General features: G+C 31.9%; 1 protein-coding gene and 1 long non-coding RNA gene across 3 annotated transcripts in view; one reads left to right on the forward strand and one right to left on the reverse strand.

Moving 5' to 3' along the window:
• Nucleotides 1-617: 617 nt before the first annotated feature.
• On the reverse strand, nucleotides 618-5,755 carry LOC130442897 (uncharacterized). The gene is made up of 3 exons (XR_008909803.1): nucleotides 5,184-5,755; nucleotides 3,596-3,779; nucleotides 618-748 (listed from the first exon to the last, which is right to left on the reverse strand). It is a non-coding gene; the product is annotated as an uncharacterized LOC130442897 (long non-coding RNA).
• Nucleotides 5,756-7,682: 1,927 nt separating this feature from the next.
• Nucleotides 7,683-24,446, forward strand: part of LOC130443013 (uncharacterized) — a 32,266-nt gene continuing 15,502 nt past the window's right edge. For both annotated transcript variants that reach the window (XM_056777455.1, XM_056777453.1), the window contains exons 1-5: nucleotides 7,683-8,725; nucleotides 9,027-9,559; nucleotides 10,532-10,604; nucleotides 13,887-14,054; nucleotides 15,028-15,114. In XM_056777455.1, coding sequence (XP_056633433.1) covers nucleotides 7,784-8,725; nucleotides 9,027-9,559; nucleotides 10,532-10,604; nucleotides 13,887-14,054; nucleotides 15,028-15,114 — 1,803 coding nt within the window. In that variant the 5' untranslated portion in view covers nucleotides 7,683-7,783. The remainder of the gene's footprint in view (nucleotides 8,726-9,026; nucleotides 9,560-10,531; nucleotides 10,605-13,886; nucleotides 14,055-15,027; nucleotides 15,115-24,446) is intronic.

Consider the following 24,446-nt stretch of genomic DNA (forward strand, 5'->3'; position numbering starts at 1 on the left):
ACATGGGGAAATAAACTTGGGTCTATGGTTAAAACTAACTTAGCTTTTGCTTTGGCAATGGTGGTTGTATCGGTTTCCTTACTGTCAAGGTAAGCCTTCGAGCACAAACACATTCTCAACTGCGAATACCCATTCGTCACAGTTCTCGGAACCTAAAATCCTCGGCACACTCGTCAAATAGTTGACGGCCATCTTGCTTTTCCGCGAAACACTAGCGCCCGCGACACAGAAATAAAAAACTGTTTTTCTCCACTTCCCGAACTACTGAATACTCAAAACTTCGCGTTGGAAACGATCTGGGCCCATAACCTGTTGTAATTACTAATTTACTTGAGCAGATAACTAATTTAGTTTTGGGTAAAACGTTCAAAAAGGTACTGAAAAACTAACAATGTGTTGACGCTATTGAATGTGTTTATTAACCATTATTATTAAAAAGGAAAGAAAACAAAGGAAGACAATACATTCATTAGGTTACAATAAATGAACATGGCTGTCGTCACATGGCTCGTGAACTTTTGTTACTATTTCCAACAATACATACCATCAAATGAAGGTTTTGTAAGATTACATTTAATTTTCCATTATTAGCCTGTAACTTTTTTGAGACCATATTCTAAAAGTTAAGTGGTATCCTGATCGATTACTTAGATTGTGGCCAGACCATCAACGCAGACATTTAACTCTTTTCTATTACTCCTTGCTTTATTCCTTAACGAAGCGGATGGAGGGCAATAGAAATGGAATCCTTTGAAAATAAAACATTTCTAGTAGGTTCTCTGTTCATTGAATACTTATTTTTTGAAGATTAGTTCACTAAAATCTCCGGTATATCTTTTCACTTAAAGGAAACTGTGAGTAGTTGCAAAAATGACGTATGAATGGTTGCGTTCGAATAGGTTTGGTTCCCGTGTAGGAATGTACTCTGAACATTAAGTTTCGAATTTTTTAGCGGATTTGAGTTGAATCAAATTTCTAACACTTTCCATATTAAATAGATCCACCACTCTGTGAATGTGATTCAAAATCATGAAGATATAATTGTAATTTTGGAATATTTGTTCAGATTTTAGCTAATTAAATCTCATATATCAAATATATGGACTTTGCTGAGTGTCAATGTTCCTATAACATTTACTGCTACAAGGAATGACATCCATCTATTGCATATTTTCTACAAATTTGTAGCTGATATTTTTTATTCTTTCATAATAATTATCATGTATTCAATGAATCAATTTAAAATAAAAATTGTTTATAACAAATTTCATTAAAACAGATGAGCTACATTTATATGTGTAAGGATACTAAATCAAGCGAATAATTTACATAGTTTTAGTTTTTTTGTTAAATTTAAAATGTTAACCATCAAATTAATAAAATATGTTTTAAACGCATATCTTTGTATTATTGTAGTATAATTCTGTATAACACATCTGAAACTGACTTTAACATTGAACAAATATCATCTTCAAAAGTCAATACCGACATTTCTATCTCACCTATTTATACAACACGATATAAAGATTGCGTATATTTAAACCCTTAATATTCAATCTATTTTTACTAGAATAAAAGATAAAACACCATTCAATGAATTTGCTAACATACTATATGAAATATCTTGTTTAAATTGTGACAAAAAGTACATTGGCCAGTCCAAACCTAACCTAACCTCCCACAGGAGTGATAGCAGATTATATCCTGATAGATGTTCAGTAGCAACTCATGTCTATCATGAAGGACACAATATGAATTATGAATCTGCCAAAACTACGACAACTGAAAAAAACTAAGAAAAATATTTATTTTTAGATACAATATATATTGCCCAAAATGATCAATGCATTAATAAGAAAACTGATTTAAATAACCTCGGTGTAATTTATGCATATCTTATAGATTTTGAGAAAAATTCTCTAAAAATTCGTCATCAACAACCAACTAACCTCTAGTAACTGTAATCTTTTGAACTTATAGTTAACATCAATTAACGTTCTTTAATATACAATAAAAAAAGTATCACACATTTATCTTGTTTCATTTGGAACAAAACATCAATAATAACTAACGAAACGCATCTAAAGAAAAACCTAGTTAAATACAGTTCGCTTATCGAACTAATTATATAGAAAAATCTTTGGACCTCCCAAGTGGATTTCAAAGCAGAGTTCTTAAACACTTATCTTATATTTTACAAAAACAGAACAACGACACATAGTTAGCTATAAAATAAGATTTTAAGGTAGTGTTTACAAAAAATAGAAAGGTTCTTATTTTATTATTTTGATCATTAATTTAATATAACTTTGAAATGGATTGAAATCGGCTGAAAATAAAAGCGTGTTTGGCGATGGTAATGGTAGTAATAATTCCGTGAGATCCGACAGTGGCGCAAGTTTGAACGTAACAGTAACGTAAAATTACCAACGATAGAATTGCCTAAATTTGATGGTCACTATGATAATTGGTTCTAGTTTAGGAACTCATATGATTTTTCAATTCACCAAAATAAGTCTATTAGTGATATACAAAAGTTTATTATCTGCGGGCAAGCTTATATTGCGGTCCTCTGGAAATTATTGCTAGCCTAGATCTTTCTGACGCGAAGTACGGAACCGCTTAGGATTTAATTTGCAAAATATATTATAATAATGGAATTTTAACATAAAACTATGTAAAAGCTTTGTTCAATTTAATAATAATTAACGAATAGTCATCTCAATCACTTGGACAGTTATACTCAGTGTAACAAAACATTTAAGAGCACAACATTGAAAATTCTCAAACCCACAGAGAAACCTTTACAAAATTTACAAGATTTTTAAATGATCGCGCCTACTTTCTAGAATCGATAGAGAAAAGTAGAAACATCAGAAAATTAGCAAGCAAATTACATGTTAGATCCTATGAAGCCTGTATGAGAAAATGAAAATGCATCGAGTCCAGAAAGCATTGTTTGTTCGCGTATTTGGAAACAGCAACAAATCTTAGCCCGAGTACTCCTGGATTTAGAAGTCAAAGTAGCTTTATCTATCTAAGAACTCCACGGACAATATATCTCGAGGTATCAAGCTAAACGGGTTAGCTTCCCTGAACAGTTGTTGGAATGGTCCTGAATGGCTGAATAAATATCGCTGGCCAATTTTGTCCTGTGTTCAGACGGAACTTTCAGAACTCCAGAAAAACGTATATACTCATATAGAAACTTCACTCTCGTCCTCTTCCCTTTTCGAAAAATACTCCAATTTACCCAAACTAGAATGTATTATAGCGTACTGTTTAAGGTTTACAGATAATTGTTTGAAGAAAGACATTGCCAAGCTTCGCTTTGGCCTCTTGTTGAATATTGAAATCACAAAGGCTTCATTACTACTCGTAAAAATTTCTCAAACTAAATCATTTCTGTAAATCCATATAAGCTTGAGGGTGTCATATCAAAGCTTTCCCCATTTGTGCACAATATTGGAATGATAGAATTGGTGGTAGGCACAAACATGCAGACATACCTTAACATAAAAAATATCCTTTTCTTCTATCCAATATCCAAACCCAAAACTTCTTTTTAAACAGGAGCAAAATATTGGAAACTTACCAAATAGTTGAGTGAGTCCCGTTCCTCTATTTTACACTACAGGTTTTGATTATTGTGGCCTTTTTCTCATAAAGGATAGAAAGGGTCGTGGATGTAGAGAATTTAAATGCTTTATCTCTATTTTCGTTTGTTTTGCGACTCGTGTCATTCATTTAGAGCTAGTGTCTGACCTCACCTTTATCAGCTTAAAAAGATTTAAAAAGATTAAAGAATTTGAACTGTTGTACAACCCATTTTAGTAGAGGCAAATAAGGTGAAAGTAAATAATAAGTAAAATTTGTGCTCTTAAAAGAAAAATTGTTTATCTCATAAACTAACCACTTTAACCTACAAGTATTATACATTTTTGAAATCAGCTCAAAGAGGAGTATCCAAATTTTACATAAAAAATATGAAAAGTAATTTAAAAAAATAAAGGGGATGCTGCTAGGGGTGAGGGGGTGGCTTTTCCAGTAAGTTTAAATAAGCCATAATGCTTGCCCCTTCCAAAATAAATTGACGTGTTTTTGGATTTTTTCTAAATACCAGTATTACAAAAGTTATTAAAGGTGGATACTTTTATTAAAGCACTGTATATCAAGTACTATGTAGCTAAAGAAAAAGATAGAAGATATCTTGTCTGGTTTTCTTATCTACTTTTCACTGTTTTCACGCTAAGGAGTAGAAGTGTCTTTCTTCCAGAGGGTAACTTTATCCTCACATAAAAGAAAAAGACTGTATATATGTACCGAGTGGAGAACTATGGAGGGCCGTCGGTCACATCTCAGGAAAGAATTATATTACAGCTTCAGGGAAAAAATATAACAAAAGGTCCACTACTATAGGCCGTATCTCAAAATATTGAATTGAAAAAGCCAAAGTTTTGAAAATTTACCCTTTAGATACGTTTATCGAATTCTTCAACAAATTGTTCGCATTTTCAAGTTGCATAAATTAAAACTCCTGTCTTATCCACTTAGCGACTCATATATAGAAAATGATGGACGACATTTTGAATACCTAGTTATCTAAATAATTAATTGATTGAATTAATTACATTCAGATAAAGCCATCTGGTAGCAATAATAAGATTATTATGGGATGAGTACAACAGGTAGATGTAAAACTCTAAAAATTAGTCAAGAATACTCACAATATCTAAAAATATATGAAACAACGCGGCTATTTATATTGCTTAGAATGTTTAGATTTTGTATTGCCGGACAGAAACTCTTTCAAACAACAAATGTTTTTTATACTAAGGCTCCCAATAGCTGAGTAGCCATAATTATTTAACTTTGAATTTTACACGGCAATAGAATTTTGTCATGAAAAACTGCCATTCATTGATAGTTATGACGTTGAGTCAATAATAATAACATTTCTAAAACCTTGTTATTTGTTAATTAGATCAAAATGTACTCAAATGTTGAATGTTATTAATATAGTGTTTAGGAAACACTAGTGCAGCTGTTACGCGTTATACAGAAAAGTTTCCTCGAAGAAGGTTTACTGAGCAAGCCTCACATATTCTTTAGTTTTCTATCTAACATGTAGACGGGATTACCATTTTTTGAAATATGTATATAATTATAAAAATAATCCGTACCTGAGATATGGCCGACGTCTCATAATGATTAATCATAATTTTCTTGAGATTGAATCTGAGATAGTCTGTGACACTATTGTTTGCGTCAGACTCAGTTATTGAAGACTTTGAATTTGGTGGAGCCAGTATGAAAGACCGTTTTATTTTTTAAATGACTCGATATTCACTTGTAAACGATGCATGCTAACGATCATCTACGAATACTTGGGCGCCTGTATAGCTGCGCTATCAATATTAGAAATCACAATATTTACTTGGATCTTCTTCAGAGCAAAGTGCAGCCACTGGAGAGTTAATCACATTGATGATAAACACCATCCTGCCAGCGAAATGTTAAGCAGAAGATGTTTAAGAAATTAGCTTTTAAAGCTTCGCGATAATCGACAGAAGAATTGGTTTGCGTAAGGTACAAAATAATTTTTACTTTCCGGAACTTATTTTCTCTTGAGAACAGCATATAGAACAGTATTGTGTCGCCAATCGAATCGTACTTGACATCAAGCTTCGTCTATTTTACACAAGCACTCCTGTCAATTTTAACGATTTACCGAGACTCTATTATTAGTATTAAATTATCTAACTTCTCATATTTACATTCATGACAAATCAATAGATACTGCGTAAATATTTATATTCGGGGACATCCTGTCGTAAATATTATTCATTTGGTCGTTTTTAAAGAAAGATGAGAAACACTGATCAATTCAATTACTTTAAAAATCGTCGTCCATCCGATTTTTTTCCAATTCGTGATAATCATCAGTAGTATTTATTGTTGATTTATTTAACCGCGTCACCAAAACAAAATTTTCCTGAGATAAAATTCGATTTTATAGTAATCAAAACACTAATCAATTAATAATATACAAAAAACTCACTCGAGTTACATGCGAAGAATTTCTGAAGGACATTTTTAAAACAATACCATTGTATCAAATATCATAAACATGTATCAGCATTTATTCTATTTTTGTATCAAACAACGTAAACATGTATCAGCACTATTTTACTATAAATAAGATGTTTGTAAACAATTCGATGATATTTAATGTTTATAATTAGTTCGATCGTGAGATTAATTGTATTCATATAAATATTCAAAAATAAAGTTTTTTAAAAATAAATTTCGAAACCCGAAATTTATAATTCTCGTCATTCAACTAATAGTTATAAAACCAATCTAGAATTACATCTAAAAAACTCCAAGCGACTTTAAAAACTAAAATGTGAAATGATTATATTTCATAACTACTTAATCAGCATTTATTTCAATATAAATAGAAATTATTGTGAATACTATTTTTAGGTGTTTTTATTGTTTAAATCTTTTGAAATTAATGTAATTCATTCAAAAGTTGTGAAATTGTAACGTGTTTTTTGTTGTTTTCAAAAATAAAGTTTTGAAAATGAAACTCATAATTGGCGAAGTCACAGTAGGATTCGTGTGGTCGTGTAATTTTATGCTCTATTGCAATTTACTAACTACATACTATCAATTAAATACTCAAGAAGATAAAAACAGTTGTGACATTAATACATCAAAAACAGAGTCATTAGAAGTATGGACGATCTTAAAATAATAAGGAGTTATAATAAAATAAATATAATATCAGATATTCTAATGAAACCAAAATTATCTTGTATGTGATATCGATCTGGTTATCACATAAAAGATAATTTTGGTCTATTCATTGTTCTCTAGAAAATTCAATTATAGAATGACCCATCACTCACAGAGCTCTAGATACTACAAATCAAATATTATTAACATGTGGTGGAGTAATTGTGAAGTTTGTCAAAAGAATACCCAACAGGCAATAAACCATTCAACAATAATAGATGTATTGTCCCATTACGGTTAAGCATATCTTATTTCAAGTATAAATGGTGTTTCTGTTCGATACAGTGAACCGCATAAATAATTAGCAAGGTTGGTTGGCTCTATGCAAAATATTCAGATCACTTCGTTCATTGGAATAGCATGTTGCCATCTCTTTAAAATTGTCTTATGTACAGTAATTCACACCAAGTTGCTCCAATTCATTATTGTTCAAGCAATTTTACTCGCCTTTTTGCTATCTTGTTGAAAATGCATGCCAGTAACAGTTTTACAAGATTTTCCATCTTCCTTTAAATATATTAATACACTATTACCCACAATAGACTCTGCTTATTGATCCTGTGTATTGATCTTTATTATTATAGGTTTTATTCAGAACACAAAATATAAAAAAAAATTTTATTATTATGTAAATCACTGAGATAAAATTGACACTTTTATTGTTCTGATCTTGTGATTCCTGATAACAACCAGTCGACCAACAGAAAACTTGAACGACTTACAGCAGCTTATGTTATAATTTATTTTATACAGGTTTGAAGAATTGGTTGAGAAATACTCCTACTATTTATTATGAACTCTTACGAAACGTCCTGATTCGTTATCTGTATCTACTTATCTTATCTTTCTGCATTCATTAAAGGCGATCAACACTTTTTATAGAGGAATGCAAATATTAGAGAGTAAAGCAGATAAGTTGAACAAACTAAAAATTAGTGAGATCAATACTATAAAATACAAATGATGTTATTTAAATATTATGGAATCTAGTAGTGATCGAAAAATACATAAAGACAGTGCAAGTTTTCTGAAAAACTTCTTAGAAATAAAGAGGCCTGTGAAACAAAAAAATACTACTTTACCAAAATTGATCAGCAATATGGAGAAAGATAATGACAAAACCAACAAGGATAGATTATTTGTAAGACACCAAAGTTATAGAAGAACTACAAGAAAAAATAAATATAAAAAAGATACAGCTAAAACATTCACACAGAAACATTCAGATGAAGCAGAATATTCTGTTAAATCTTTGTGTCAACAGTTTGAAGACTCACATGTCGCAATACAGAATAGCAGCTTATCATCCTGTGCAACTAGAAGGGAAGTTAGCTCTAGTGATAAAATAATAATCAACACAGAAATGCTTCTAAGCTCTCCTAGAGATGCTAATAAAAATGTTGAAGTCATAAAGAGAACTCGTGATAACAATAAAAACCAAAAAATTCACACGAAAACGAAGAGCTTTGTCGAAGCCGAAAATGAAGAAGAAACAGAAAAATTGAGGCAAAGTTTCATACTCGAAATGGATTTGGAAATGGCTAAGATGAAAGAAGATGGATTTATAGATTATACTGGAACAATAGATATTTCCACTTCATCAGAAAATAGTATTAATAACGATGGAATTGACGCCTATTTAGTACACAGAGTTTTAGATTGTAATGATGAACAAAGAAATATAGTTCAAAGGCACGGCCATACCAATGATTGTGATACAATTATTTATGAAAATAAAATCAAATCAGATTGTCAAATCGATTTTGAGTGTGAAGAAGCAATAAATAAAGAGGCAAGAGAATTCGAGAAATTCATCAGTAAAACAGAAGAATTCAATGAAAGTTTCAGTGATGAGATAGAAAACGACATGGTTATTGTTGAAGCGTACAATGACGATGGCAAAGAATTGATAGAAGTGCAGGTGAAATGATTTCTTAAAACATATGAATAATTATAATAATTAATCCAAACATTTTTTGTTTTCTAAGAGTGACTGTCAAAGAAGAGAAATATAACTTTTCTAAGCATTTAAAGATTGTATTTCATAGGAAGTACACGATTATTATTTCTATATGAAGAAAAATTTTGTCTGAATCTAATGTTAAAATTATAGCAGTATAAAAGTGACAAGTAGGCATTATCGTCATATAAATTTCATAAAATGTCGCAATAATTAACAGAGATGCGAAATTAGAGGAAATAATCGATGTGTAAATTTGTAGGTAACGATAGAGAGAAAAGTAGTGACCATTGGAAAACAAAGCTTACAAGATGTTCTTAAACATTCGAAAAATTCTGATATGATATTTTTTAAAGAAGATGGCCATACGTTCAACTTGATGAAGAATAATATAGAACCGAATGTAGACGATAACATAATACATAAAAATGAAGATTTATGCATATTGCCATCGACTAGCACAAAAAATGGTGTATATGAGTACATTGAAATTCCTAATAAAGATAACCATGAGCTACCGTTTTTAATGTTTGCTCCATTATCAAATAGATCAACAATATACTCGACTACATCTCAAGAAAGCTCAGTTTTTGATGAAGATGATGAAGGAATTTCTTTGGGAAGAAACAAAGATAATCAAGAGGAGCTTTATAGTAATGTGAGAAGGGAAACCTTTTGTGACAATAAGGGAATTGTGAGGATTGAAAGAGTTGGAGTACCTGATAATTCACTATTTCTGAAAGGAAATAATTCTGCACCTGTCAGCAGAAGTAATTCAACAACTTCCTGTAAAAAGTAAGTTATTTTTTCATTCTAATTTATCTACTTCCTTGTTATTTATGCCCATTTCAAACCGAAAATTCGAGCTAGTACGTATGTATAATGTACTTGCTACTCAATTTTTGTTACTTAATGTATCAGTTAAAGAGGTATCAAGTGAAAAAATGGTCATAACCAATTATCAAAGGAGGTAATATAAAAAAGTTACAATTATTTAACAATGAGATCTAGTAATCTTCAAAATATTTCTGGATTGAAAGACAATTTGAAAAAAGCTAATGGCAAATTTTTGATGAAATGAAATATGTACCAAAAATATTTTAGCAGATGGAATTTTTAGGTTATTAGATATATATTGAATGCTGTTTTATCACATGCAATGGTGTAGCTTCTATAAGTGGAAAGAATCGTTGCAAAGTAAATTATGATACGTTGAGAGACCCTGTATATTGGAATTATTATCAGAATCGGATGCGTGTTGCACAAGGGTTTGTGAAAGATATATTCTAAAGAATAATCTATTGTTTGTTCTATTTCAACTTCATCGTTGAATTCTATAATAAAATCAAAGTTTAGTAAGGTTAAGGAGGGTATGTACAAACAGCTTAGCAGCCAAAAAATAGCGAATAAAATGAATAAAGGTTGACTTCAGGCCCATTTCTTCTGTGAGATCCTGTGAGAGACTTGGGAGTAATGTACATATTTGATATATGCTGAAACTAAGAATTAGTCACGAAAATTACCAACAGAGTTAAAATATTTTGATGTTGATTACAGTTGAGAAGGCGTTTTCAACAAACTTGCCATTTGTTTCCGAGATGAACCACCATTTTCAAAGAAAGCCAAAATACTTTGGTTAAAATCGGTTTCTAAGGCGAAAATACTGTATAATACTCTTATGAACTTGCATAAGTAGAAGTAGAAGGAAGTTATTGATAATAAAAATCGTTAATTTTTTCCATAGTTTAACGGTAATTGTGCTTTTAGGTTAGAATGTATAGTTGAAGAAATTCTATCAACGGAGAAAAAATATGTTGAGGATCTGGCCAAAGTAGTGAAGGTATGTATGTATGTAAATAAGAGGGAGTCATATACATCGCAATTTGAAGAATCTATTATATCCCCCTTTCTTGCTGCGACCTTGGGGAGCCCAGTGCTTACAGCTGATCTGTTATCCCACTCTTTTTAGAAAGGTTAGAATGTGGGATGGCTCTAGCTCCAGCAGATATTTGTCTTCTATTTCATACACTGCTAGGTGCAGTGCTCTGGATTTCCGTAGCATTTCATACTTCGAGTGTGGATAAAGATTTTGTCCTCTGTGCAACAAAATTTGCACGCCGCATTATCTGCTAAGTCAAGCATCTTCAGATGTTCATTGAGGCGACAGTGCTCCGAATAGACTCCCGTTAGTATTCATAGATTATTATTACTTAAGTTGATACATCCAGCAGATCTTCTCTGGTTATCTGGTTATCCCTTATCTACCTCGTTTTCCAATGCTTTTTCTATCGTTCTGTAGCTGATACCACAGGCTTGTCTGTCCCCACTTTAGCGAGCTTATTAGCAATTTCATTTCCCTTTTCTCCGGTATGTCCCGAATCCTTTTTTAATTTTTTTAGGCAATACAAGTTTGGATTTTAATATATTGGAGCTTAAAGCTCTAATGGCTTCTTGGCTACCAGGCAGGATGATAATCTCTTGTTTGCGATAGTTCATCTTTAGGTTGAACTGGACACATTTTTCAATTGCATAAATTTTTGCTTCAAAAATGCTTGGTGTGTGCCCAGGCTTTCAGAGTATTTGGTTCTGGGCCTGTATACTTCAGTTATGTTTGCTACTTTAGATTCTTCTGTATACCATTTATTTGCGTTTATGTTCATTTCTTGTATAGTGTTTTGATCCCATTTACTTCTACAGATCAGTATTCAGGTAAAATTTTATCATAAAGCTAAGCTTTTTTGATGCATTATCATGAGGTATATTCCAGGTGTAGTCATTATTTAGCGACGGTTTTTCTTGGTGATTCCGTCTCTGAACATTGTGGGAGATTTTGATCACTTGCAGATGTTGAGCATGGTTTCATGGCTTCGGTTACACATATGCAAGCAAGTTTTTGTACCTTCGAGAGATTGTTCCTCGTGATATTCAGACTATTTCCGATACCCTAAATCCCTGCCACTCAGCCCCTATAACTCCCTACGAGGCAAAAGTAATGTTTTTTTCTCTCCGAAACAAGGTGCAAATTATTTGTTGTAATTTTATTTGTGAAATTATCAATAATCGATTGATGGCAAGCTGATTAGATAAGTTACAATTTCGACATTTATATTAGCAGAGGTAATAAAAATAATCATAACGAAAAAAAAATTGTAACATGTTGGTTGGATGAATCATAAGCTTTGTATTTATTTAATACCAAATAATAAAATTATCAAAAATATAGAAACACTCTTAAGTATCTTTGAAGATCTTAATATAATAGATGTTCCAGGGACTATATTATTATGAACTGAAAAATTGAGATCCATGGTAATCTAGCTGTTTAGTCAACCAAGTGCGTTGAAGATGAATTACTTTCGGAGTTAAATAATAAAAGAAAGGGTAACTTTAGTCCCAGCCACAGACGTTATTCCATTTCAAACATTAACGTGAACTTTCTCACAAATTATTAAAAATATTTCTTTATAATTATTATTAGGGTTGACAGGACCATTTCCTACTTTACATTATTTGCGAAGACAATCGTTATAATGAAGTTTGTATAAGTTGAGCCAACAACAGCCAGAATAAAAGAATGTCTTGGTTAACTGTAATACTCCTCAACTTTCTATGTAGTTTTGTGATTTTAGATTTATATTCTTGTCTAATTTTTCCATTTACTTCTTTCGCAAATCACCCTTCCCATACGGTCGACGATCAGAAAAAATGTTACAAAACTACACTATGAAGAAAATGTTTTTACCTGGAGTGGAGATGTAACGATACTCATATACAGCTATTATATTTTGAGCAGTTGATAGTTTACCTCAAATTCTACATTTCAGAGGTGCTGTTTTTCATATAATTATACGAAATGTGCCATAATTTATAATACTGAATTTAGGACAACTGTTACCAGCCATAGTATCGGAGTTATGAACATTGTTATGTGAAGGAGTCTTTTTTTAAAATTAGTGACGAATAATATTGTGAATAAATTCAAGAGAAAATGGTATAGCAACATGGTGGTGACGCAAGTTTACGGGATCTCAGAAGGTTTTGTTGTGTCAGTCACATTCGGATAGTGGTTCCAGTAAAACAAAGCGATCAGGCATATCATATGTACAAAGATAACATTGCAACAGAAAACTTTTCAAGTGCGCTTCATTAACTGAGGTTCTAATTTCAACTATTCATCTCATTCTCTTTATCGTACATCCTATTCGGTATATTGGAAAAGAAAGTTCTCAGTACAGACCTACCAAGAACTATTAATAAGTTACAAGAGAAGATAGTCGCGTTTCTTTGGGAATATGCAGCAACCTGTGCCGTAATACAACTAGGATTCGAAACATTGGAAATGAGAGGACTGATGAACAAGATATTGCACGTGATGAGCACTGCGTTAGTTTGGATCACAGCAGGTTGGTAATGCGAAATGGTCTAGCAAACTTCAGAGATCAACAACTAAATAATTTTCAACGCACAATAAGAATTTATGGAGTGCTGATTGAGTCGAGCAGCGTTTCGATACGATTACAGCATTATGTTACGGTAGGGGAAAAGTGGAATTGCCATCATTAATTCCGCAACATGAACCATTGCATTCATTGCTTGGTGTCAATGAAATTATTTAGCAAACACTCAAAAATACAATGGTTGTTTATAAATGTCCTAATTTGCGGCAAATATTATGGAAGAACGAGGTTTTATTTTAACATTCAAGGAACTCATTGATTTGAATATGCCTGGATGACCAGCGCACAATTTGAGACCAAAGGTTGACTTCGTAGTTATGTTTCTATACATAAACCAACGGAACGCATTTGGTGATAAGTAAATTGGTGAACAAGGTGATTTACGCAACGATACTCCAAGGAAAATTCAAAGGTGAAGAAGTTCTCCTTACAAAGACATCAATTCTTTATCCGTCATGAATTCCCCATGCCCATTAACAAATTGCAAAGCCAATATTGTCTAGAAAAATTTCTTGTTGCGCTCAAAGAAACTTTTATCTAAGAATTTGAATGGAATAAATTGTTTTACTTTCTGCTTATGATTGAGTGGAATTTGTTGGTGAATAAAGTAGAATTTTATCATTAACTTTCAAGTGGCATCAAGTCTATTAACAATTATGTTTCAGTTATATAAACCATTTATTGAACGACATGTACCTCCACACTTGGAACATTATCAAGGCTATCTTTTTGGAAATCTTGAAAAAATATATAGAAGGCAACGGAAATTCTTGCAAGCAATGGAAAAGAGTGATTCAAATGTAGATCAAATTATTCATTGTTTCTTAGATCATGTAAGTATTATTTCTAATATTAACAGGACTATGATAAAAAATTTCAAATTATATTATGGAAATACAATTAATTAATTTGGTCTCTTTAAGAATCACAATACTTGCGTAAGTATTTGAGGGTGGGTATAATTGTAAATCGTAAAACGCTGACAGCATTTTCAAAGATATATTACAAATAATTATATGAATAATTACTTAGCTACAAAAAAGAGGATGTTATACATTTGGAATAAACGATAAAGGGAAAGAGTAATAGTAATAACAGTAAGTTGAAAAGAACGCAGTACTACAGTAATCACTATGTACATTATAATTGAGAAAAAACCTCAACACGTAGGAAATGATACTCGTAGTTGGGAGTTGGTAATGTATCTAGAACATAGTTATTTGGTTAAGTTGGTTTCAAAGGACCAAAAACTAACCATTTTCTCATAGCCAAATATAATTAATAGCAAACATTCGTATATTATATAACTATTTCTTCGTTTATTACAAGTTTATTCAGAGGTAAATTAGAATATAAGATCTATTTTCCATGTAAAATAATTACTTCTAAATCAAATACGTTTTTCACCGAATCTTACAATTTTCCCAAGTTCTACAAAAAAAAGTTAAACCAAAAATTTCTTAGTAATCCTATTTAGTGATGAAATATTAACACGACAACACATCTCACTATTAAATACACATTTGTATTAATTTCATTCACTAACAACGACGTACCGCTCAAAAGTTCGATCAGGATTATGATTATTTCAAGAAATATACTTCACGAATCTTTTCATTTAAAAAAAAAATCGAGTTCAGTTGATAAAGTTATAGAGCTGAACTACTTATTTGAAAGAGCCAACCGCTAAATAAATCAGAAAGGTCGTCAAACGAAAATTAGCACGTGAATAGTTGATTTGTGTGTCTACATCAATTAAATGAATTAAATTGAATGTGCAGTTTGTTATTTTTTGTTTTGTTTTAGGAATTTCTCTTCGAAATGTATCCTCATTATTTCAGAAATAAACCACGAGCAGACAATTTACTGAAAGAGTTTAATCCAATTATAAAGGTAAATTTTAAATTGAAACTCTTCTCAAATACGAATATTATCGGTAGTAATACATGTTTTCTATTGATACATTCATCAATTCATATTACAAGCCATATTACGATTTGAAGTAGCTTCTATAAATTCATAATGTTTCTCTTTTAAAAATATTTTCAAAGTATTTCCCTACTGAATTTTGGTTATATCTGGTATTTTTTGAAATAGTTTCTAAAGATTTTTGATCAAGCTTCGACATTTTCAAACTACGTTCTATTATACATATTAATTAGCGATAATATAGCTTTTTATCAATTAATCACTAATAGTGGAAATACTTTTTCTATCTATAAATAAAAAAGTAATTGGATTGTATTGTTTATGCAGAATTAACTTTTTCATATAAAAATGGGAGTTCAATTATACAAAAATCAATATCATTTCATTCGTTCCTATACTTTCTGTATTCCAATTATGAAAGGAGAATAGAATAATACTTTCAAATTTTTTTTAGAAATGAATAATCGACCTCGCTTCAACGAAAATAGTTATTCTGATTCTACTAAAACAATTAAAATTATTTTCAAATCCATAAAAAGAATCGAAAACATTTTCTAACCATAAAAGCATTGACAACGTTTTTGAATCTTTTAAAATCATTAATAGCAGCTAAGGGAATAAAGAATCATTTGTAGTCATGCAAGGTTTGACGTTTTTCCTTTTAAATGTTTTGCCACTTTCATGATATTGGAGCTTAAAGCACTAATGGCTGCTTGGCTATCGGATAGGATGATGATCTCCCTTTTGCGATAGTTCCTTTCTAGATTGACCTGAGCACACAAGTTCTTCCACGCTTGCCAGTAGTATGTGTAGAGGTGAGAGATTTAGAATCACTTCTAGTGCAGTTGTTGAGACCGATTTCATGGCCCTTGTTGCATATAAGCCAGTCTTTGTACCTTTGACACAATGTTTCTCATGGTATTCAGACTAGTTCTAGTACCCCAAAGCCACTGCACCATATGTGATGATTGGTCTCACAATTGCCTTGTACATCTACCGTAGGATCTTTGGGTTACTTTACATTTTCTACGTAGTATTGGTTTTGATAAATTAAGTATTTGTTAATTTTCAGAAAATATTTTTTTCTATTTTCTATTTTCTATGTTGCAAATACGACAAAATGTTATTGAAATGAAGAAGTTACTTAGAATCAACATTTAGGTGTCTATCCTAACTTACAAAATCATCGGGCACTTACAACTTTAAATGTTTCTATATTGATTTTGCAAACTAATATTTGTAAACCATGGAAAAACAGAGCTGTATCCTTAACAATGACAATCTGTTGAAATGATGTATGAAAAAGAGGAAAAATCGTGAGAAATACATCAAAAACTGAGCTGGAATTACAGAAAGGAATACTGAAGAATTGAACTAGATTAGAAGTAAAGCACAAAACAATTATGGTCCAAATGAAGATGCAAAGTGGAAAAAGTAAAGTACGAATCAACTAAGAAAGTCATCGACTAGTTATCGTCTGCCTCACTTTAAAATATTCCCTCTCTGTCGCTTCAGACTGATATACCAGTGGCGTAGGTTCTTATTTAAATAAAAATTATCGCAGTTCACAACAAAACATTTATTAGATTAAAAGATACAAAAAAATATATTTTACAGATTTAAACATATATTACAGTAGGATATTACTTAGTTAATTATATATACAGTATCTTATACAAATGGCAACTGTTTATTGCATAGAGGTTTGGTGTGCATGGTATGTTTATAATAAACGCAGTTTTTGCACGTGTTGAGTGTAATATTTTATCTATGTCGTTAATTAAAAAAAAAACATCATTCGCTATCAGAAACTAGAGACGATCATCCTAGCTTATCCTCTAATGAACTATCAGTATCCTCGCTGGTTTTGTCTTCACTTTCTTCTAATTTTTTTGGCAAGATAATGATTTTCTGGAAATTACCTCAAAAAACAAGTTTGACGCGTATTTTGGGAGGCTCTCACTCCCCTTAGGGGGTGATAAGATTCTTCATAATTGATGTGTACGTTACAACCGACAATTTAAAAAAAATATCGTAGGAGCAATTTGAATTGAAGTCCTAGCCCTTTTTACTTGCCTATACAGTCAAACACTCAATATGCAATCTATTTTTACTAAAGTGGAAGATAAAACACCAATCAATAAATTGCCTAAAATAATATATGAAATACCTTGTTTAAATTGTGACAAAAAGTACATTGGTCAATCGAAAAGGTCGCTGATCAGTCGGATAACTTCTCACAACAGTGATAGCAGATTATATCCTGATATATGTTCATTAGCGACTTATGTCTATCATGAAGGTCACAGTATGAATGAAGTTTTGACAACTGAAAAAAACTACAATAAACGTTTATTTTTAGAAACAACCTATATTGCTCAAAATGATCGATGCATTAATAACAAAACTGATTAATTAACCTTAGTGTAATTTATTTCAACTCCACTTATAACGACCTAACCTATAAAGTTTATTGTCATTTATATTCTACTGAATATACTATTTACACCACCATTACACCAACACTAACAATTACACTGTCTGATGCGCGTTTCGGTAACCAAATTATCGGTCTTCAGAGACTGAAGGTAAACTAAAATCTAATAACTTGACTAACCTGTCTTATACTAAATTTTCCCACCAATAAGCCAGCACCCGCAAAAAATTAATTCCAGCGGGAAAACTCCTTGGCGGGAATATTCATGTTTATGTTCCTGTCCATATTTAAGCTACTCTTACATCTAGCAATTTCAATGCTATCAAATGCATCTAATAATTTATTATTGGATACATTTTTTAACAATTTTACATTATTAATATTTATGCAATGATTGTCACTGGCAGCGTTATTGGCAATACCTGATTTTTCGGTCCGTCCATATTTCAAATGAGCTATGTGTTCTTTAAACCGAACAATAACGGATCTCTTAGACTGCCCAATATACTTTCGGTCACAATGACCACAACTTATTTCATATATACCACTTTGAAACGAGGACTGGAAGTTGTCAAAGCAAATTTTTCTTTTTTTACTTTGGTTTTGGAAAAAAGTGGTTTCACTTAAGAGGTTTCTTAAACATATGACGATTGATTAACCTATTTACAATTCTTTTTTCATAACCGTTGAGTACAGCTACATCCTCAAATGGATACTGGCCATCTCATGTTGGATACAATGAAAGGAATCAGAAATACATCAAATTCTAACCTATTACTATATCTAATTACTAAAGTATCTAAAAATGGTAACTGTCCATTATTCTTCATTTCATAGGTGAACTTCATAGAAGGATATTTTAAGTTGATTTGCAAAATGAATTTGTTTACGTTTGCCATCTTCGTATTGAAAATTGAAAATATTGAAAATATCATCCAAATACCTGTACCATACCCTGGGAAAATAATGAAACTCTTGACTGACTTGCTTTTCAAAATGACTCATGAACAGTTCAGCCATGAACGGTGATCTACTAAGAATAAAAAACCATCAGTCAGTAAGAGATATCTGAATACTGTCAGGAGGCACTCTGGGAAATAATGAACTTACATCAAAGGAGATTAAAATTTCCCCATCTTCAATCTTTGTAGTCTTCATTTTGTTGATAAACTCTAACAAATTCTTCACTAAAAAACTCTCAGGTTTGATGGGTAGGTTTTCAAACTTCTTCGTTACCCACCGTTTCGTTAACCGAAAATATTATTACTACAGGGTGCGGCAGCATAACTTCCTTTTTTAAAAAGTTCGCCATTTAGTCGGTAGATGTCGTAACGGAGTGCTAGTGGTCTCGTTCGAGAGGGGGGACAATAAAGTTTTGTCCCGGCACAGTTCAGTCGCCATCATGCGTTGGAACAGTGAGGAGCGTGCGTTTGCCGTTGAGGTTTACTTTTCGAGCGGATGTTCTGTGATCGCAACCCAGCGCGCCTTTCGGAATCGCTTTAATTTAGCCCCCTTGGCCCCTGTCCCGGACCGGAAATCAATTGTTACGTGGGTCACTACGTTCAGACAAACTGCAAGTGTGACAAGACGAAGAACTGGAGTCCCTCGGCCCATTAGATCACCGGAGAACATTGAGTTAGTTAGAACTTCAGTGTTGCGATCACCACGGCGTTCTGCGCGCAAACATGCGTCTGCCCTTGGACTTTCCGATCGTTCTGTGAGGAGAATACTTCATGATGATCTTCATTTTCATCCATACAAGATGGCAATTGTGCAGGAACTTTCTGAACGTGACTTCAATTCTCGGAGGAACGCGTGTGAGGTTTTTCTGGAAGTCGTTCCTGAGGACGCTATTGTTTTTTTTAGTGATGAAGCCCATTTTCATTTGTGTGGATCCGTAAACAAACAAAACATGCGCTACTGGGCTGATACCAATCCTCGACAATTGCATCAACGGCCTTTGCATTCACCTAAAGTCACAGTGTGGTGTGCAATTTACTCACGTGGAATTATTGGTCCCTGGTTCTTTGAGGAAAATGAAGTCACAGTGACAGTGAATTCGCACCGGTATGTAAACATGTTACAGGAATTTTTTTTCCCACGGCTAGATGAGTTGGACTTAGAGGACACTTGGTTCCAACAAGACGGAGCAACGGCACACACTTCAAGAACATCGATGGCTGTTTTGAGGGAACACTTCCCAGAGCGCCTTATCTCAATTAGGGGCGATTTGGAGTGGCCAGCCCGCTCTCCCGATTTGACCCCTTGTGATTATTTTCTATGGGGTTTTTTGAAATCCCGTGTGTATGTGAACCGTCCAAGGACCCTACAAGATTTGAAGACGAACATCCAGGAAGAAATTGCCAACATAACGCCTGCTATGCTGGCAAGAGTCATGACAAACGCCAGAAATCGGTTTACTCAGTATATGGAGAATGGGGGACGTCACCTAACTGATTTGATCTTCAAAACTCAGTAAAACAAAACTTTATGTATGTGCCTGTATTATAAAAAACGAATAAAAATTTTCTGATTCATACAATAAGTTTTATTAACTTTTGAAAAAAGGAAGTTATGCTGCCGCACCCTGTAGGTGTACAAATTGTTGAAACAATAGGTCTCATTGCCTTCCCAGGTTTGTGAATTTTGGGAAGGCAATAGAGCTTTGACAATGTTGGTTTATTTACTGATAACTTATGCTTGAGTTTACCGGTGACAAGGTTCTTACAATTTTTAACTGTTTCCCTTACATTTTTGATCATTTTATTCAGCGGATTCTTTGAGATTTTGGTGTATGGTCCTATTTAGATTAAGTTGTCCACCCTCTCGAAATAGTCTTTCTTGTCCATTATAACAATATTGTTTCCTTTATCTGCTTTCAAGTAGAAACAATCTTTCCTCTTCAAACTCCTGACAGTATTCAGATCTCTTTTATTGACTTATGGTTTTTTATTCTTAGTAGATTTATTTTTCAAGCCTATCCCTGTTCATGGCTGAATTTTTAATGAGTCATTTTGAAATTCCTATCATTGTATCCAACATAAGATGACCAGTATCCATTTCCTGGTACATCGGTTAATCCACTTTCCACTCACCATCGAGAGAGGATGTAGCTGTACTCAACGGTTATGAAAAAAGAATTGTAAATAGGTTAATCAATCGTCATAGGTTTGAGGAATCTCTATGTGAAACCACTTTCCAAACCCAAATTAAAAAACAAGAAAAATTTGCTCTGATACCTTTCAGTCCTCTTTAAACGAGAGGATTGGAAAGAATATTTAGCAGAGTGGGTTTAAAATTGGTTTATAAATCCAATAACACATTAAAACGATTATTGGGCAATGCTAAGGAGGAAATATCAAATTTGGAAAAGAGTGGTATATATTAAATAAGTTGTGGTCATTGTGACCGAAAGTATATTGGGCAGACTAAGAGATCTTAGGGCAGATCAATTTGAATATTGAATTTTGAATATATATATATATATATATATATATATATATATATATATATATATATATATATATATATATATATATATATATATATATATATATATATATATAACTTAACTTTTAATTTACTGGAACCGTGTTTTTAAAAACTAACTTTATTTCTAACATAAATTCTACCAACAACTTCAATTACAAGACTGATATTTTTTATTACAAACGTGAATTAAATAATCTTTTGGTAAACACAAGCTAAGCAATTCTACAATAAAATAAGTTCTTAATCAGCACAATATACTGTCCACCTAAGGGCAATGGCGTAGGTGACACCTCCCCCTTTAGAAGGAAGCTTCTCCTGGAAGCTGGATCCCATCTTCTGTTGCCTGCGGGTGATTCTTACTTGTCCTTCCTGAATGTTTCCTCTTATACAAAATCCACAAGAAGGCCAATATCAATGCTATATAAAGAAGAATAGTCCAAATACTGGGAATGTTAGTGTTATCCGTGAATATTGGCGTTACCAGTTGATTTGGAATATCCTTTAATTTTAATTTTTTTAAATCAATCCTCATTGGAGAAACGTGTAATTGATTTAATTTCAAATTTAATTCATTTATTCCAAAAGGTTGTCCAAACGTTTTTTGTTGAAATATTAACTCTTGGTTCCTAAATATAATTTTACATGCTGAATTTTCTATTAAATAAATGCCTTTAAGAGTTCTCACTTCAGTTTCTTGCTTACATTTTATGATTAATTTTTCTTCTACGGGAAATATTGCCAAAAATTGATTTATCTCCGGAATAATTTCAATGTGATTCTTAATTACTTCAATTTTTGTATATTGACAATATGTAGAATTTCCTGCTAGCAATATGTTCTCTTCGCATCCATAATTATTATTGTCTTGCAAATGGTTAGGACATTGAAATATATTGCCGCGAGTACAAATGTCATTTAGAGGTTTAATGACATTATTTGATTTAAGTAAAAATTTTGAATTAGGTATTAATGTTACGTATTCTGATTCAATTTCTGTAGGTATAGGTAACATGTAAAAAAGATTAAATAAAATATCATAGTTAATGGGTATCGATAAAAAATATTGAATTTGATTATTTTCTACTTTACAAACTACGTCTATGACGGCTTCAAATTCTAAAATATTTTTATGTTTTAATTCAAAGGGTAATTCCGCTTGGTAGTAATAATGCACTTTTTGCAACTCTACAAATAAATCGTGAGATTTTATAATATTTGGATGTAATGTTCTAAGTTTACAGAAGGTCAAGGAATTTTCAACCGTTTCTAAAATGTCTTGAATTACATTGAATGTGATAAGAAGTTCGTTGAATAACTCTTTTAAATATTTAATATTTTCCGCATTTGCTTGAAAATCTAGAATATCTCTTATCTCAAATATTTTCGTTTTTAATAATTTTTCATTATACTGAATGTCCTGAATTGTCTTATTAAAATTATCAGTTATTTGGCGACTAACAGAATATTGCATTCTTATTTGATTTTGCAAGTTTTCTTGGTTTTGTTTTAAATGTTCCATAATTGAATTAATTCTTTCTCCATCTTCAGAGTCCAAGTTTCCTGTTATTGTTTTTACTATTGATCCAAGACCGTTAATTAACCCTCTCTTTGGTCTATCTAAGGTAGAATGAATATTAATGTTATCAAATTTTTCTTCTATACTATTCCTAGTGTACTCTATTATATTTACTTAACTGGCAAACTTCACATTTGTTTATATAAGTTTGTATAGATACTCTTTGATTTGGCCAGTAATACAAAGCTTTTAATTGATTTTCAGTTTCATCTAGTCCTCTATGATTAGTCTTAACTTCGTGGTAATTTTGAATCACTTCTTTAATTTCATTTAAGGAAACATCTATTAATTTTTTATTACATTTAAGAAAGTCAATTTGAGAATCTTGAAAGTGATTTTGTAGAACGACACTGAATTTTTCATAAATTGGGTCTTCGAAATAAATAAAATATTTAGTTTTTGGTACTATGTATTCTTTTACGAAATTAATGACATCTTGCTCAAAATTGTTTTTAGATAATTGCACAACAATTCTTTGTTTATTTTCATATAGTTTCATAATAGTAGGTACGGCTGGTTCGAAATTTACTTCCGAAAATATTAATTGATTTTTACCAACATTTATCGCTGAATCTGAAATTGGTATACCAATTACAGGATTTTCCTCATTTGTATGAACAGTTATATCTTCGTCGTCATTCTCATTATTATTACTTTCGTTATCTGTTTCAACTATTAGCGATACATTATCGTCGGGAGTTGATGAGAGTTTTTTATTAAATTTGTCCATATAAACTAGTAATTTTTTAGAACATTGAGGTTCTTGTAATTCAGTTTCATTGATATTTATTTGAATTCGGGATAAACAATCGCTATTGGTATTTAAAGCACCCTTTTTGTATACAATATCATAATCATATTCCTCAAGTTTCAAGCGCCATCTAACAAGTTTTGAACTTGGATCTTTAAGTGAGAATAACCACTGGAGTGGTTTATGATCGGTAACTATTGTAAATTTTCTGCCAAAAAGATAGGGGCGGAAGTATTTGGTTGCCCAAACTATGGCAAGAAGTTCTTTCTCGATTACAGAATAGTTGCATTCTGAATCATTTAGGGTTCTGCTGGCGTAAGCCACAGGTAAATCAGAGCCTATTTTGCCTTGACTTAGAACAGCACCTAAAGCATAATTGCTGGCATCTGTGGTAAGGTTAAAGGGTTTTGTAAAATCTGGATATTGAAGTATTGGTTCATTCATCAACAGATTTTTACACATTTCAAAGCATTCGACGTAATCTGAATCGTTTACATTAATAATTGCATCTTTTTTCAGTCTAATAGTTAATGGTTTAGTTAATTTTGAAAAATCTTTTATAAATTTTCGGTAATATCCTAGGAGTCCAAGGAAACCTTTCAATTGTTTTGAATTTTTTGGTATTGGAAATTTTTGAATTGCTAAAATTTTATCTGGGTTCGGTTTTACACCTTCTGGCGTGACAATATGTCCCAGATATGCTACTTCTTTTCGCAAGAATTCGCATTTATCAATTTGTAATTTAAAATTAGATTCTCTTAATCTATTGAATACTTCTTTTAAATTTGTGATGTGTTCTTGTAAACTGGTACTGAACACAATTATATCATCAAGGTACACCAAACATTTTTCGTTCTGTATACCCATTAGGATATTGTCCATGACCCTTTGAAAAGTTGCAGGAGCTCCTTTCAGACCCATAGGCATGCGCACATATTCATAGTGCCCGTTTTCTACATTAAAGGCTGTTTTCGGAATATCCTCCTCAGCCATTTCGAACTGATGGAAACCAGAAGCGAGATCTAATGTTGTAAAATATT

This window comes from Diorhabda sublineata, chromosome 4 (genome assembly GCF_026230105.1).
Source record: "Diorhabda sublineata isolate icDioSubl1.1 chromosome 4, icDioSubl1.1, whole genome shotgun sequence".
NCBI lineage: Eukaryota > Metazoa > Arthropoda > Insecta > Coleoptera > Chrysomelidae > Diorhabda > Diorhabda sublineata.